Raw genomic sequence first — 15044 nt, 5'->3', positions numbered from 1 at the left:
CAAGGGCGATTGACATTAAATTTCTCCTCACAAGCTCAACACACTGTCGAGCAAACCGGTGACGAGAATAACGAAATTTATCACCTGAGGTCTTTTGTCTAGATATAGCATCAAATTCCCATAACTGATATAAAACGTAATGTACGGCAGTCAGTAAGGAGAATTGACATTCAGACTTTGAGAATGAAGGGGAGGGGTCGTGCAGCTTCCACTTCACTCTACAGAATCAATCAATGCCTTTATGAAAACGAGATAGCTGGGCCACCAAGAACCATACTAGTGCTCTGAATGTAAATGTTTCTTTGGTCATTGGCACCTTAGAGCACGTTTCAATCGAGTGTCGTAAAACCAAAACCAAAGTAATCACTTTGACCAATGAAAAAGGACAGAGACAAACCAGTAAACCAATCAAACTCGAAATAATCATAGGTAGCCGACACAAAGCGCGGGAAAATGTACACGTGCAAGCTACGATCGCTTTTGGTTTCACTTTCGATTGGTTGAAAAAGTGGCGCAAGAATTTTTAACCAATCGCTGAGTGAAGTAATAAAAAACCAAAGCAATTCGCTATTTACGTTCGACACTCAATTAAAAACCGCTCTTAGACGCGGGTGTAAAAGAACAGAAACTAGAAAAAAAAAGTGGTAGTGGCATTTCTCTTAAGGTGTAAAATAGACTTGCTTTCGAAAAATCGAATGCAATGAACATGAATTGCTCTTCCTCTGGTAAAAAAAAAAGATTGCAAACCCATCAAGCTTTTTAGAGAGGCTCTGTTAGTAGGGTGGGTTAGGGTTTATAGTAAACAGTGCATAACATTTCAAAGTCCTTACCACTGAATTTGGAGAACAAGATCTCCTGGCAAATCTCGCATCGTTGCCATGAGTTCTTGCATCAACACACAGCGGCAAGTGGTCCAGATTTGAATAGTAAAAGACATACGGGCTGAACCTACACAAAAGAAACAGCAAAACGTGAACATGTTATACTAATAGATTGCAAAATTGAAAGAATCAAAAGAGAAAAACTGCACATCTTCATTGAGACAGCGTTCCAGATAAATTATTTTCATTTCAAAATTAATTTGTGACAACCTACAAGGCAGTTTTTAATAAGTCAAGTTCGACATATCAATAGCGAGCTTACGCAACAGGACGGCTGGAAAACTCAGGACGCCAGAATGGTGAAAAAATTTCGGGCGAGACTGTGCATTCCCGATCTTACGCGACATTTTTTCGTCATTCTGCCGTCCTGAGTCTTCCAGCCGTCCTGTTGCGTAAGTTCCCTAATATTTAGGCATGGCTACGAAGCTTTATGGTCAAATTTTATGGCTCAGTTCTGTTTACTTTGTCCAACAAGTCTCAAGGGAGATTTCTAACCATTTAACAATATTCAAAGTTAACAATAAATCCTCATAGCCATGTGTGAATATTAATATATCGAACGTGGCCAGTTGTTAAAACAAAACGTTCTATTAATCTGACCAATTGCAACAAGCGCGATATGACAATCACAATCCAAAGAAATACAAGTAACAAAACCTGCTCTAAGCACAGGGGAGTGAGCCAGCTTTTCATCTGAAAGTTGCAAGTATGATATAAGTTGGGTATTGCTTCCAATTTCAGGTATGTCCAAAATGCAAGCAATTAAATGAACAACGATTTTGATAAGCGCAACAAGGTGTTCCCTTTCTCTTCAACACTGGTGTCCCGGAATACAGACAATAGCCCTTTTCACGGTTAGTTTTTCTCATTAATTTTGCATTACAATGTAATCTAACGTGGATGCGAGGCAATTTGACAAAAAACTACAAAAGAGCCCGAAATTGCCTCACATACATGCTATAGATTACATTGTAATGCAAATGAGAAAAACTAACCGTGAAAAGGGCTATTAAAGCCTCACAGGCCACACAATTATTTCCTTAATTTTTATTGCCAGAAGCACATGATCTTAAAGCGTGTAACTTGCAACTCTTGTCCTTAGAACAAAGCTGGGGATTTTAGCACACCAATTTTATGCCCAAATATGGACAAAAATATGATCGAAGCTGCAAGCGCGGGAAAAGGCAACTTTTATTTTTCTAATATTCCCTATCATAATCTGAACAAAGGAAAAACCAGAACTGAACTAGTTTGAACAAAAAAAACAACAAATATAAAATGAGTAAGTAAAGTAAAGATTTTATTACTATAATGAGGGTGAAACGAAGTATTCACTCTAAACCATACCATATACTACACTCAAACGAAAACCCTGGGGAAAAAAGAAATTGCCTCAAAAAGGCGGGCTAACAGAGCTTTCAAGGCAAAACATACTTTGACAAATACGGTACCTTTCGAAAATTGGATTTTCTGCTGTAAACTTTGAACGATGCATAAGTTTACCCTGAAAAGAGGTAAGGAACAAGGTCATTGACACATCACTTTAGCAACTTTAGATTTTGCAAAAACAGCATAAGACAACCCAGTTCTCACACAACTGTTTCTGAAATGTCAAAATGGAAGAAATTGAGCGAGATTTGCTAACCTTGCATTGGATTATAAACTCGTTTTTATCCATGTCCTCTGTAGTCACAATACACTATGATCCACAAAGAATAAAATAAGAATTAAATTTGCAGATTTCAACTTTTCAAGTGTAGGAAATCAAATGAACATGATTGCATTTTGTGATTTATGAGCACAAGTAAGGTTTTGCACAAGCAATAGGTTTTGACAGTTTTCTAAAGAAGCGGACGTATTTCTAAAAGCACTTCTTTGACGTTGCAAGGCTCCTTGCAAGCGCCAAAGGCGCAAGCCTTTGCAGTGTTCATACAGCAACTTTCATATTGCACGCAATAACCTTTCATGCATTCGTCAATGACCAATCGTGGAAGGCGCGGTGGCCTCATGGTTAGTGTGCTCGACTCCGCAGTGGTCCGGGTTCGGGTCCTGGCTAGGGACATTGTGTTGTGTTCTTGGGCAAGACACTTCTCTCTCACGGTGCCTCTCTCCACCCAGGTGCATAAATGGGTACCAGCAAAAATGCCAGGGGTAACCCTGCGATGGACTGGCATCCCCTCCAGGGGGAGGTAGAAATACTCCTAGTAGCTTCATGCTACAGAAACTGGGATAGGTTTCGGCCTAATGGGCCACTTGGCTCGTAAGCAGCCTTTACCTTTAACTCTTACCATTGACCAATCAGAAATGCAATATTCTGTAGAGTATTAAAACAAAGCGGGGCATTATGAAAGTAGCAGACATTACCTTTCTATCTCTCTGTACTTCCACAACCTTACAGAGCTGCTCATCATTGGCAACTGATGGCACACAGCCATTTTCCTAAAATGTAAAAGAATGTAAAACTTCCGATCTTTTGATTGACGCCACTCGTGAGATTTGGAAAATAAAATTACTTGAAAATTTTAGCCAACTGCAGAAATTAAGAAATTCTTCATCATAAAACAAAATTAATAAAGACGCCTCGCATGTGATCTGTTCTCTTGTAAAGCACAGTTCTCTTGCAAAGCAAGGAAGCGGACAGAGCCCTCAAGAAGTAAGGAAAACACTTGACAACGTCTCGTATTTCCCCCACATTTGTTGTTTCGTGCTCCATCCATTTCCTGCATGCTTTATGTACAACTAAACAGATCACAGACAAGGCTTCTTTATTTGTTAACCCATGATCGAAGTAGAATCGAATTAAATATGAAATGGGTTCACATCAACCAATTGCAGTTCCTGATTATAACTGGATTATAATTACTTCAAACAACCATGGTGTTGTTTGAAGTAATTACAATGCATAATTGAACAGAATGGCGAGCATGTGGTAGTATGAGCAGAGGAAACTTCTAATTGCCTTATGGAACAAAGGTTTGGATTTGTCTTCTATTCTCAAAAGCTATCCTTGGTTCTCTTCTCGCCTCAAGCACACGATGGTGATGATAATAATGGCAGCCACGCCTATTGTATTTGAATTTTCGCAGATGTGAACAGAACCATACATGTAATTGAATAAAATTGAATGGAGTTTGATAGCCTGATATATACTTCAGTACATCATAATCAACGTTGAGTGTGAACACGGCTTTAGACTTCAAAACAATAGAAGCTGCTTACAATACCAAACAATGGCAGGTTACAAGAGCTGCTACACTACTGAAATAATTCAATGACACTTTGAATATTAACTTTGTGAGTTAAATTCATTATTCTCTAAACCAGCGTGACATGTAGGATAGAGCACTCAAGAAGAAGGGAAAACACTCAACTACATCTCGTTTCTCCTACACATGATTCTTGCTTCACCTTCCTGCGTGCTTGACAACAAAACAGATCACAGACGAGGCTTCTTTATTTGTTAAATAACTCAATGGCCTTTCCAACTGTAACTTTGTAAGTTTAATTCCTTATTCTCCAAACCAGAGTTACATCAAATGCATTTTTTCAAATTGCAATACGCAGGCAAATTCAGGGGTGTAGCATCTCTTGTAACTTAAAATGTGATAGACATACTACCCTTGTCAAAAACAAAAGAATGAACAATTGAAACGACCTAATACACTGCACATGTAGACTTAAAACAATAGAAGCTGCTTAAAATACCAAACAATAGCAGGCTATGAGAGCTGCTACACTACTGGAAAACTTCAATTCATACCTGAACAGAATTGAGGGCCAATTGCTCTAGCTCCTTGCCATAGATGTTCTCCTTTAATTCCTCATATTTGTCATAATTGCAGGTATTGTCCCACGCTTCACTTGTATCTTCATCAACTGGGAGGAATAAATAATTTATTTAAGAATAGTTTATTTTTCACTTTCAATACCACGAAGTATTACTTGGATTATTTTTAACACAACATTTTTCAACAACAAACCAATCCATTTGACAACGACAAAACACAAATCTCCAGAAAGAAATAGTACCTAACTTCTTCAAAAGCAATTAAAACTTTAATAAGTAGCTATCAAATCTAAAAATAAACTTACCATGGACAAAACCAAGAGGAGGTTTCTGTTTCTGCTTCTGCAAAGAATAAAATAAGTTCAGTAATTTGAAATTATTGCCCAGTCTAAATCAGAAATGGAACTAATGTTTTTTTCAGGGTTGATCAGAAAAACTAAGGAGCAGGCATAGCTCAGTTGGTTAGTGTGCAGCTTTTGGAGCAAAATTAAAGGTCCCCAGTTCGATCCTCTGTAACTTCAACCTCTGTTTCGACTTTCCTTTGATCTGTGTAACTATAGCGTTGAATACTCGTAAAATGGAGCACTGACAGAGGGAGGGGGTAAAAGGCGCACTGTCGGCTTCCAATGGCACCAGCCTTGTAGCCGACGATAAATAAAGTGACTTTACCCATCTTGGCAGAAATTGACACATGCGAGAAGTCTCTGCCTTATCACAAATAATGAAAAAAATTCATGACAAACACAAACACTTTTGCACACACATACAAAGTAAATGTAATTTTGTCTTTTCAGAATACCTACCCGTCTTCTTTTGGGCTTTTTCTCCTTATCACTGCTTTCAACCTGTTATAGAAAATTTCCAGTTAGAACTGTTGAACAGAAAAAAATACTGCCTTAACGCATGCAAATGGTGCCACACGTACGTTAAGAAACTTGTCTGGGCTTTAGCAATGCATGACCAGCAAGGGTTTGCAAAATATCTTGTGATTAGCTGAGGGACCTTACTTCGCAAGGTACATTGTATGCCAATTGCGGCAAAATGCTACTTCCCCCATCCTATTCACCGGGCCAATTTTTATCAGGGTTAGCACAATGCATGCGTTGTCTCTGTCATGGTGCCCATTAATGGCCAATTGAAAGAGTGGTTTGGAATTTTGTCCCTTCCATGTCTGGAATCACGTTAGGCCAAAACCAACTTTTCTGGATACCAGCTCTTAAATTATCCATTTGTGACAAGATAACCAACTGCCTCCATGTCAAAGATTGGAGAAATAAAAAAGTAAGAAACTTTTGGTTATCACCTCCAAAAAAACCAAGGGAGACACATCCAAGCCTTTGTAAAACACATTAAAACTCATTACTAACTCATGAGCCCAACAACTCAAAACAAAACACTCCTCATTAGAAATCTCTATGTAAAGAACAGTAATGAGGCAACACTTGTGTTTTCTTGTATGCTCAGCAAATGCAGGAGGCAACAAATTGGTTATTGCAATGCATGGTAGAGTTGAATCCGGAACAACCAGAAACAAATTCAAACCAGAGGTTAGAAAGGGATTTGAACCTGGGGCAACCGTAAGCGAACCCAACGCCCTATTGCTTAACCACTGGACCACGCTGTTCCTCATTTTTTGGCAGAATGTTTTTTTTGTGTGTGTGTGGATTCTAGAAAGGCATGCCTTTTGCAGTATGTTTTTGACGTTGTTCAGTAAACTCACATGACATGTTTTATCAGGTCTAAAACTACTCCGTAATAAAACAATCCTTTTCGTTTATTGAACAGCGCAGAAAAAAACAAAGGCGATCTACATACATGGATTGCACTAAGGTCCTTAACCTTAATGTTGTTAGGACCTCGTTTTCCTTTCTGGCTGACTTTAGCAGTCAGAGTAATTCTTGTAGGCGTGTTAGAGACTGCAGTGTACGAGGGCGTGTCTCTTTCTTCCTCACTATCGTCATCGTCATCTTCATCATCTGTATGAAGTGAAATAAAGGAGTTTAAGGTCTAGACCACTTTCATAAATGGCGACCACCTTAACATTCTTTTGTATCTATGTTAAGTAGACCTACTGCCCTTATTTTGAAGCAATTGTTCTTTTGAAATTTACTCGTCATAGAGAGGCCAGACAGACTTATTAGCGTTAAAACAGAAGAACAGCTGGCTGTGGTGCTGTGCTCCCACATCAACATGGACTGTATAGCGGCAGCCAGAGGCGCCCTTGTATGCTTTCAGCCCAATATCGTGAGCTGCACCCTTCCTAATTCAGTCCTCACGACTGCAAGTAAAGGGTTATTAGCACTGCCAATTATTATTATTATTATTATTATTATTATTATTATTATTATTATTATTATTTTGCTGCCACTATGAAAGAGATCTATACTCCTTCTTTTTCAGGTAAGCAATTTCCTTATTTCCTTTAGCTCTTTAAACTTTTCAAAAAACACTTTAGACTTTTGCATAAAATAATTCCCATTGCACCCTATTGTACCTGTCATTGACTTGCGCACTGTCAAGTTTATATTCTTGTTTCAATAACTCTGTTTTTGACAGTCCCTGCAATTGTTGCTGCAAACATGATTGGGGGAGGAGGGGGGGGGGAGGGGCGGGAAAGCAAATATATATATATATATGTATATATATATATATATACCGTATTTACCCGTGTATAACTCGATCCCATGTATAAGTCGACCCCCCATTTTTGATGGAAAAAAAAGCAATTTATTAATTTCTTTGCTAAATGTTCATGGGATATTAATCTTGCATTCTTCGATTTCTGGAACTGTGGATTCACAAAAGATTAAGGGCCCCAAGTGCTTAATAGTTTTGTGGTTCAGCGGTTGTTATATGTGCAGGCATTTTGTCCTTGAATTTTGAAAAAGTTCTCAGAATATCGAACATGTAAACCTCAAACTAACCTGTTTCGTTGTTCAAGGATAGAGGGCTTTAGAGGATAAGCATAACATCACAGAAGCAGGAGTCAATCTTTGAAAACAACTTCAAAAACGATGCGAAATGTGCAAGGTTTAATTCAGGTGCTTGATTTACAATTTCTCACATGGCAAACAAAACAAAACTCATAAACCAAACAATACAAAGTTTGCAAAAGCATTTAAATCATCCAGGTTTGTATAAAGTATAAAAAACAATCATTACCAACCAGCATTTTCAGGCAACCCGAGGTATTGCACCAGGTTACTAAGCTGTTGAAGGATTGTGTTTTATTTTAAGAGACGAGAATGTTTTTTAAAGCTTTCCGCCTTTGGAAAACGAAAATTTCCAGTGTCTATTTCATATTTGTGCTTGTGAGTATCTTCAACATTTAAAGTAAAACAAATCATGAAAGTTTTCATTTCAACTGGAATTGCTTAATTACATTCATTTTGAAGTCGTTCGTCATTCATTTTGAAGACTTTCGTCCACTGCGTAATCGTTATGCCCCAAAGACCACATTATGATGTTAATTTTGAATAAATTATTTAGCTGGAACTTGGCTCAAAATCTTTGACCCATGTATAAGTCGAGGACGATTTTTGGAGCTTCTTTTGAGGCCATGAAAGGTTGACTTATACACTGGTAAATACGGTATATATACATGTATATATCTGAAGCACAATTTTGTAATACGCAAAAGAATAAACCAATGTACAAAAATCCAATAGGTTCACACAGTCTACAAATTTACAAAGTGGACTTGAATGAATGAATGAACGAATTAATTAATTAATGAAATATGAAGGCCCTGGCGGGTCAGTGTCGACCATGGATAACAAACTCCAGCTGACTAATGATGCCATGACACACCAAAAGACTTAATAATTATTAAACAGCATCTAATGGCAATTCAAGTATAAATAAACTCGGAAGAAGTCAACTTTAAAATACAAGAATTGACTTTTAGGGCCTACCACTTTGTTCTTCTCTTTTCCGCTCTTGAATTGCTCGTGCACGTTCCCTGTCCAAAGTCCTACACAGCAAAAAAAACACGAAAAGGTACTGGTTAATGTAGGGGCAATTATGCAGTACGATTTTTGTTGCATGCAACAAGGTTACGACAGGCCTACAACTTGCTTACGATTGTCATGCACATAAGAAAAAATGCCGTAGCATTTTAAAACCTGTGACAATCGTAAGTCATGCCGTATGCCTGTTGTAAACTTGTCGCACTGTGTAAATCGACCTTAAAAGCACAATCCCTGAGATGGGACTCAGAAAATTTGCAGCTTATAAAATGAAGCTTCCAAGGAGATTCCTTAATAACAGCAGTTGACAAAAATTTTTCTTCAAACTTTGACTGATTCCAACATTGTGGTTACCGTAGTTATTCGATTATAAGGCGCACTCAGTCATAAGACGCACCCCAAACTTAGCAATTTAATCAAGCTAAGTTCTCAAACTGAAAATTAGGCGAAAATACTCGGTTATAAGACGCACCAAAAAATTGAGAGTTATCAAAAGGATGTGACGAATTTGAGAACAATCATCCTTACACAATTGACATGCAAACTCTTTTTGTTGTTGTAAACAAAGTGAAAAAAGCACGCATTTAATGATATACGTAAAAACAAAAGCTAAAATTTCACACCTGAAATGATAAACATACAACACATACACGTTTATTTGAACCTTCCAATTTAATAAATAGTCAGAGTTCAGACTTCAGACTTCAGACTTCAACCGAAAGCGAACAGTGCAAAAACTCCCACGGAATGTCTTATTCAAAGGTGTTTGACAGCTGAATATCAACACGCCACCAAGGATGAACATTGCAGTGCACAAGAAAGCCTGGATGAACGAAGAAGGTATGTTTTATCTCCACACTGTTTGTTCAGAGAAGAAACTCTTCGTGCGAGCGACAAACACGATTCTCGGAATTCGAAACAAGGTTCGAACGATTGTATTGCTGTCATGGGTATCACGTTACTGAGCATGTGCTTTTAAGCATGTATGCAAATTTCCGTTTGTTTGCTTTTCTCTTGCTTTTAAGCATGTATGCAAATTTCCGCTTGTTTGCTTTTCTCTTGAAGTCGTTTAGTGTTCTAAAGGTCTCTAAAAGCAATATTCTTTTTTTAAATTGACAACTACATGTAGTGTCCTTTTCTTATGTTGTTTAAACGGCAAGTTCTTCTCAAATTGTGATCTTCAGATTTTGTTGCGCGAAAATACTTGGCTATAAGACGCACCCCAATTTTAGCACTAACTTGCCACCCAAAGACAAATTTTTCTTGAAAAAACAGTGCTCCTTATAACCGAATAATTACGGTACTAACAATGTGCAATAAAAGATGTAATGCTCAGGGGTTTCAACAGAAGCCGGTTACCGGCGGTATACCGCTGCCTGCTTTGCCTCACACCGCCGGCTAGTTTGCCTTGATTTTCACTACAAATGCTATCATAAACTTGTCAAACTGCCGCCTTCAATGGGCTATCATGGATGGCTATTTCAGAAGTTATTGAAACCCCTGAATGCTACAATGTAACTCTATGAACACTGTGTACACTGTACAGTTTTCAGAGCATTAAATTCTAAGGAATCACCTTAACAAGTACAGAACCTACCTTGGTTGGCACTGGTCACAGAGATAGTTCTCAGGCACTGCATCAGAGCTGATTCCCATGCATTCAATATGCTGCCAGACACTGCAAAGACAAAGTCAATATTACTGCTTTGTGCATCACTGCTGTCAAATGCAGGGTTCTCCAGAAGCTCCGGCGACCAGCAAAAATCGCCATCTACTCAACCTGGGTGCAACGACTACTCAGGGAAAATGTATAATTTTGGATGTTTTGGAGCCAGCTTTCAATATGGAGCCAGCTGCAATATGGGTTTTCTGATCTAGGCACGTCAAATGTCACAGTTTTGAGATTTTTGCTTTTTGGGCCTGTTAAGGGGACATACAGCTGTAGTTTTTCAGGGAGTGATTAATGGGTTGACCCTTAACCCACCTACAAGTAAGTGCAGCAATTATTATAGATTTTATTGTCTAACTCTGGACAGTTTTGCTGATCAACTGGGAGCCCTTTATAAGCAACAGGGTTAAGAATACTGACCTGCATTTGTCACAACAAATCATGTAGCCGTCATCATGGTCAAAATCGCTGGAATTTAAAACCACATATCAGTGTGTGTGTGCACTTTACAAAGCAGAACATAACGGGATTCTCAAGGACGCCCTTTGAAAGTAGGAACCTTTTTTTCTTCCTTTTCCCAAACATTTTGTTCTGTAACTGGTAATTTGCTCTCGCTGCTGAGAAGCATAGCAAATTCAAAGGCTTTCTCATTAAACTTTATAGATCTTGTTAAGTGAAAAAAAAAAGAAATCATTTTGAAACAACCCAATTCAGGTTGTTTTAACTTCCATGTCTTGAAGATAACTTTTTTGCTTAACATAATCCTGTAATTATTACACATATAGCACAAATGTTTAAACTAGAAAACAACAGATGTTGGGTGTTTGAATTGTAACTATTTTAGCTACATGTACATTCACAATAGACCATTTTCGAATTCTCACGGCTGGACTGGATCTAGCATGAAATTGAGGCTAATGTGGGAAAATCTTTTCAAACACAAATTAATTTGCCCGCATTTGCCTCCATTTCATGCTAGATCCAGACCAGCTGTGAGATTTCAAAAATGGCCTAGTCTCCAAACCCTTGCATTTGCTTTAAGAACACTAGGAAATCATTGTGGTGGCAAATGCTACCTTTAATAAATTCTTGGAATTTACAGGTTTTACAAAGGCCACTACACATACCACAGACGTACAATCTTGATACTTTCACCCAACGTGAGTGCAGCTGAGCACATCTTACCATATGCACCGTGTTACGCCATCATCTTCGTCATCTTCGTTTCCCGTGTCACCATCCTCTAGCCCTGGACTATTACAGTCGGGAGGAGTCATCGGAGGTGGCTGCCCATAGTTATGATCCTAAAATAAAAAGACCAAGCAGTTGATTTTTGTAGACTGCATTCACAGTGAAGACGAGGAAGTTGTACCTCAACCTTCAAAGTCGTCAAACAGGACCAATGCAACCACAGTGACCACAGATGACGAAGAAATTACTGTTGTGAACATCAACAGCAGAGCTGGGACTATGACATGATATCTTAGGCTGTGTTCATCGAGATCATCCTTTCTACGACAGTTGGCTATGTTTTGTGTATTCTAATGCCAGAAAAGTGTTTTTGGTTTATCAACCTTGTCATGAACTGGCATCAAGACCTGCGACTCTCAGAATTTGCACTGCACACACTGTAAAGGTGACTAAAATAATGTCTCATTAACCCACTGATTTCTGGGAGTGAGGCTTAACAGATTTTACTCTGTCAAACGTCAGACGATTTCACTCATCAACTGGGTGGCATCCTAGGGTGTCTTTGCTTTATTGGCTTTTGTTTTATTTTCGTAATCAAAAAGTATTTATCGAGAAAATGAAATGAAATGAAATGAAACCTCATTGTGTGAACTGACAGTTATCTCAAAGTAATGACATTTGAAATAACATAAAAATATAAACAGATTGAAAATTTAGCACTGTGGCCATAGACCATAATGTCTTGAGGGTTCAACAAGCCAATAACAAAACAACAGAGCTGACATCAGGAAGTAAATGTACTATTAAAGAGAAATGAAAGCACAAAGCCAAAAGTGAGTATGGCGGCAGGAAAAAAAAATCAAAAAAGGCAACAATCTTGAGAGATAGGGACAAGAATTAGTAGTAGAGAGGCTGCGTTTGGAAGTATCTGGAAGCCCAAACCATACTGGAGTAGGGTCCTGCAAGATATCATCAGTATGATGATGGCAAACTCTCCATTGAAGGGACCAAAGTGGCTTGAGAGAAACATTTTTCACCTTCATCAGAACATAAGGGCTTGTATTGTGATATTTGGCTGGCAAGAAAGGGCCACCTTCTCACTCAATGAAGCACATTCCTGCTTTAAAGGTGATCCACTGGATCCAGTGCTCTAAATTGAGAAATTTTCCATATTGTCCCTGTTTCAAAAGGCAGGTACTAAACACATAAATTTGGTTGCCCTGTTGGAGCTGGAGTGACCCGTAGTTCAAAGTGTGTGCCTGTGTTTTTCTGTGCAAGTCTGGGTTTAAGTATTAGCATTTTAAAAATGAAGTCTTTGATATTTTCCATCGCCAGCTACATGTGAACAACAGAAAACCATAGAGTGAGTCGAATGCTGCCTATACATGTAGAATACATTTTCTATTTTTGGCTGGGTTGTCCATTGTTTTTTCTTTGGGCAACCAACATCTCCATTTTACAAAAAAACTAGTTGCCCAGTAAACTTTCTAGTTGTCTGGGATGACTGCACCCCTAATAATTTCGAGCACTGTGGATCCATGTTGTACATGAATATCACAAATTATGAATTTGCGTAATGGCTTTTAATGCATTGCTCTGCAGCAGTCTGCCTGGAACTTCTGATTCAAGAAGATTGCCTAACTGCTTCTTTGAACTTAACCATCAATGTCTGTTTATCTTACATCAAAGAATCAAAGACAAGGCTGCTGCCTAAGAAAATTTTAAAGGGGCCCTCAGAGCTAAACACTGAGAACTTAGGAGCCCAACATACAATGTATGAAGTGAAAGGTGTTGCTGAAAAATTAAGGCGCCCAGAGCTATTCTTTGGGAGCCCCAGGCTACCGGGCTCCTGTTAGGCAACAGGCTTGAAAGATGTCTATCTTCAGTTCTTATGCTCTTATTGTGAAATCTAAAATCTCCTTGAGGCAAAGACCTTCTGAAACCTATTCTTTTTGGCTTTTCTGTCAGTCAACTTAGAGTTCTCTTTCAACGCATCCCACCATCATCTTTCAAATAGAAACTGCCCTCAAGGCATTATGGTCTATGGCAGTTCTAGGCCACAGTTTCAAGTTGTTTTTATTTTCATGCCATTTCAAATGAGAATATTTTGAGAATGCAGTCATTCTTTCTGCCGCCATCTTTGAAATAGAAGCCGCCTCCACAGCATCATGGTATACAGCAGTTCCAGGCCACCGTGCAATAATTTTCAATTTGTTTTATTTTCATGACATTTCAAATGAGACTGATTCGAGACCAAATGTATGGTCAATTTACACAATGAGTTTCATTTGATTTGATTTGATTTTCGTGATAAATAAATCAAAATTTAATAACACGAATAAAATTTACAAATAAACTATAAGTAAAAGAAAAAGTAAGAAAGATACAGAAATTCCTTATGGCAGCTCTAGGTCACCATAGACCCACACGTGACAATGAGTCAGGCAATCAAACCCAGGCAGCATTAATTCAATTGGATGCTGAGTCATTTTATGTTCGTAATGTTCAATGTTAAGAATAAGCAATTTGACTTACCAAAAGCAAGGGGGCATGACGGATGGACGCAATACTGGGCATTTTGGGTGCTGTGCTAGACTCTGCCGGTTGAGGACTATGGAAAGAGAACATATTGCTTGTAACAATGACAATATTGTTCATGGTATTAACAACAACTTCAATAAAATACCTCTTGAGAGAGAAAACACAAGAGATGAAATTGTATACTGTAAATATATCAGCCCATAATAGTGTCTTGTTCAAGTATTCAATCTTTCATACAGATAATTCAAGTATCGACCTTTCATATAGCCCTAATTCTCCAAATGTATTCACAAGAGCTTTTCACAGCACAAATACACCACTGAAACTGCAGTTACGTAACAGTTAATAACTTAAAACAACTTAGCTTAAGAGTGTCCATAGCAGCATTTTTGTGCCCTTCGTCGTGTCATCAAAACACTGAGGCATCAACCATTTTACATGTAAATCCCATGACAAACACAAACAGCTGCTTTAAATTCTACTGGGTCATGAGAGGTAAATTTCAGGGACAAATCCATTGCAATTATAACTGAAGGCAAATCCTCACAAAAGTAAATGTAGCTAAACGACACATAAATTATCACAGCATTGACTGTTTCAAAGAGTACTTTATTATGGCAGACAATTCAAGAAATCTTTGTTTAAATGATTGACAGTTTAAGCATTTGAAACTCTGAGCACTACAAACAAAATTTAAACTACTCTTTGCTACAGATTTTGCGACCATGTCTCAAAAGTTCAAAAGGTGTACATTTCTGTTCACACAATTACACACAATAAAGCAGATAAGCATCATCAAACCAATAATTATTGATCCAATGAATGGATAATTTTATCCACCTTCTTACAACTTGGCCCACAAGTTTACAAAAACACAGAAGAAAATATCACATTTATGAGGGCAGGTCATTTTCAGCCTTAAATCTACAAATGCAACTGTCAGTTTCTCCAGTCAAACACAACCAATAATTATTCTCTCTTTAGAGACACACTTTCCAGCTGACATT

The 15044-nt window shown here is 38.1% G+C and overlaps 1 protein-coding gene across 2 annotated transcripts in view; it reads right to left on the bottom strand.

The window, feature by feature from the left end:
* LOC138009529 (serine-rich adhesin for platelets-like) overlaps positions 1-15044 on the bottom strand; it is a 43642-nt gene that overhangs the window by 17893 nt on the left and 10705 nt on the right. The window contains exons 3-15 of one of the 2 annotated variants that reach the window (XM_068856594.1): positions 14032-14107; positions 11491-11609; positions 10726-10773; positions 10234-10314; positions 8583-8641; positions 6484-6644; positions 5472-5513; positions 4974-5010; positions 4642-4757; positions 3246-3320; positions 2527-2580; positions 2333-2385; positions 831-948 (exon numbers count right to left, since the gene is read on the bottom strand). In XM_068856594.1, coding sequence (XP_068712695.1) covers positions 831-948; positions 2333-2385; positions 2527-2580; positions 3246-3320; positions 4642-4757; positions 4974-5010; positions 5472-5513; positions 6484-6644; positions 8583-8641; positions 10234-10314; positions 10726-10773; positions 11491-11609; positions 14032-14107 — 1039 coding nt within the window. The remainder of the gene's footprint in view (positions 1-830; positions 949-2332; positions 2386-2526; positions 2581-3245; positions 3321-4641; positions 4758-4973; positions 5011-5471; positions 5514-6483; positions 6645-8582; positions 8642-10233; positions 10315-10725; positions 10774-11490; positions 11610-14031; positions 14108-15044) is intronic. The other variant, XM_068856595.1, reaches the window with a different exon arrangement.

Source organism: Montipora foliosa, chromosome 7 (genome assembly GCF_036669935.1).
Source record: "Montipora foliosa isolate CH-2021 chromosome 7, ASM3666993v2, whole genome shotgun sequence".
In the NCBI taxonomy this organism is placed as follows: domain Eukaryota; kingdom Metazoa; phylum Cnidaria; class Anthozoa; order Scleractinia; family Acroporidae; genus Montipora; species Montipora foliosa.
Note: the sequence above shows the minus strand (reverse complement) of the source record. Positions and strands in the feature narration are given on the sequence as shown.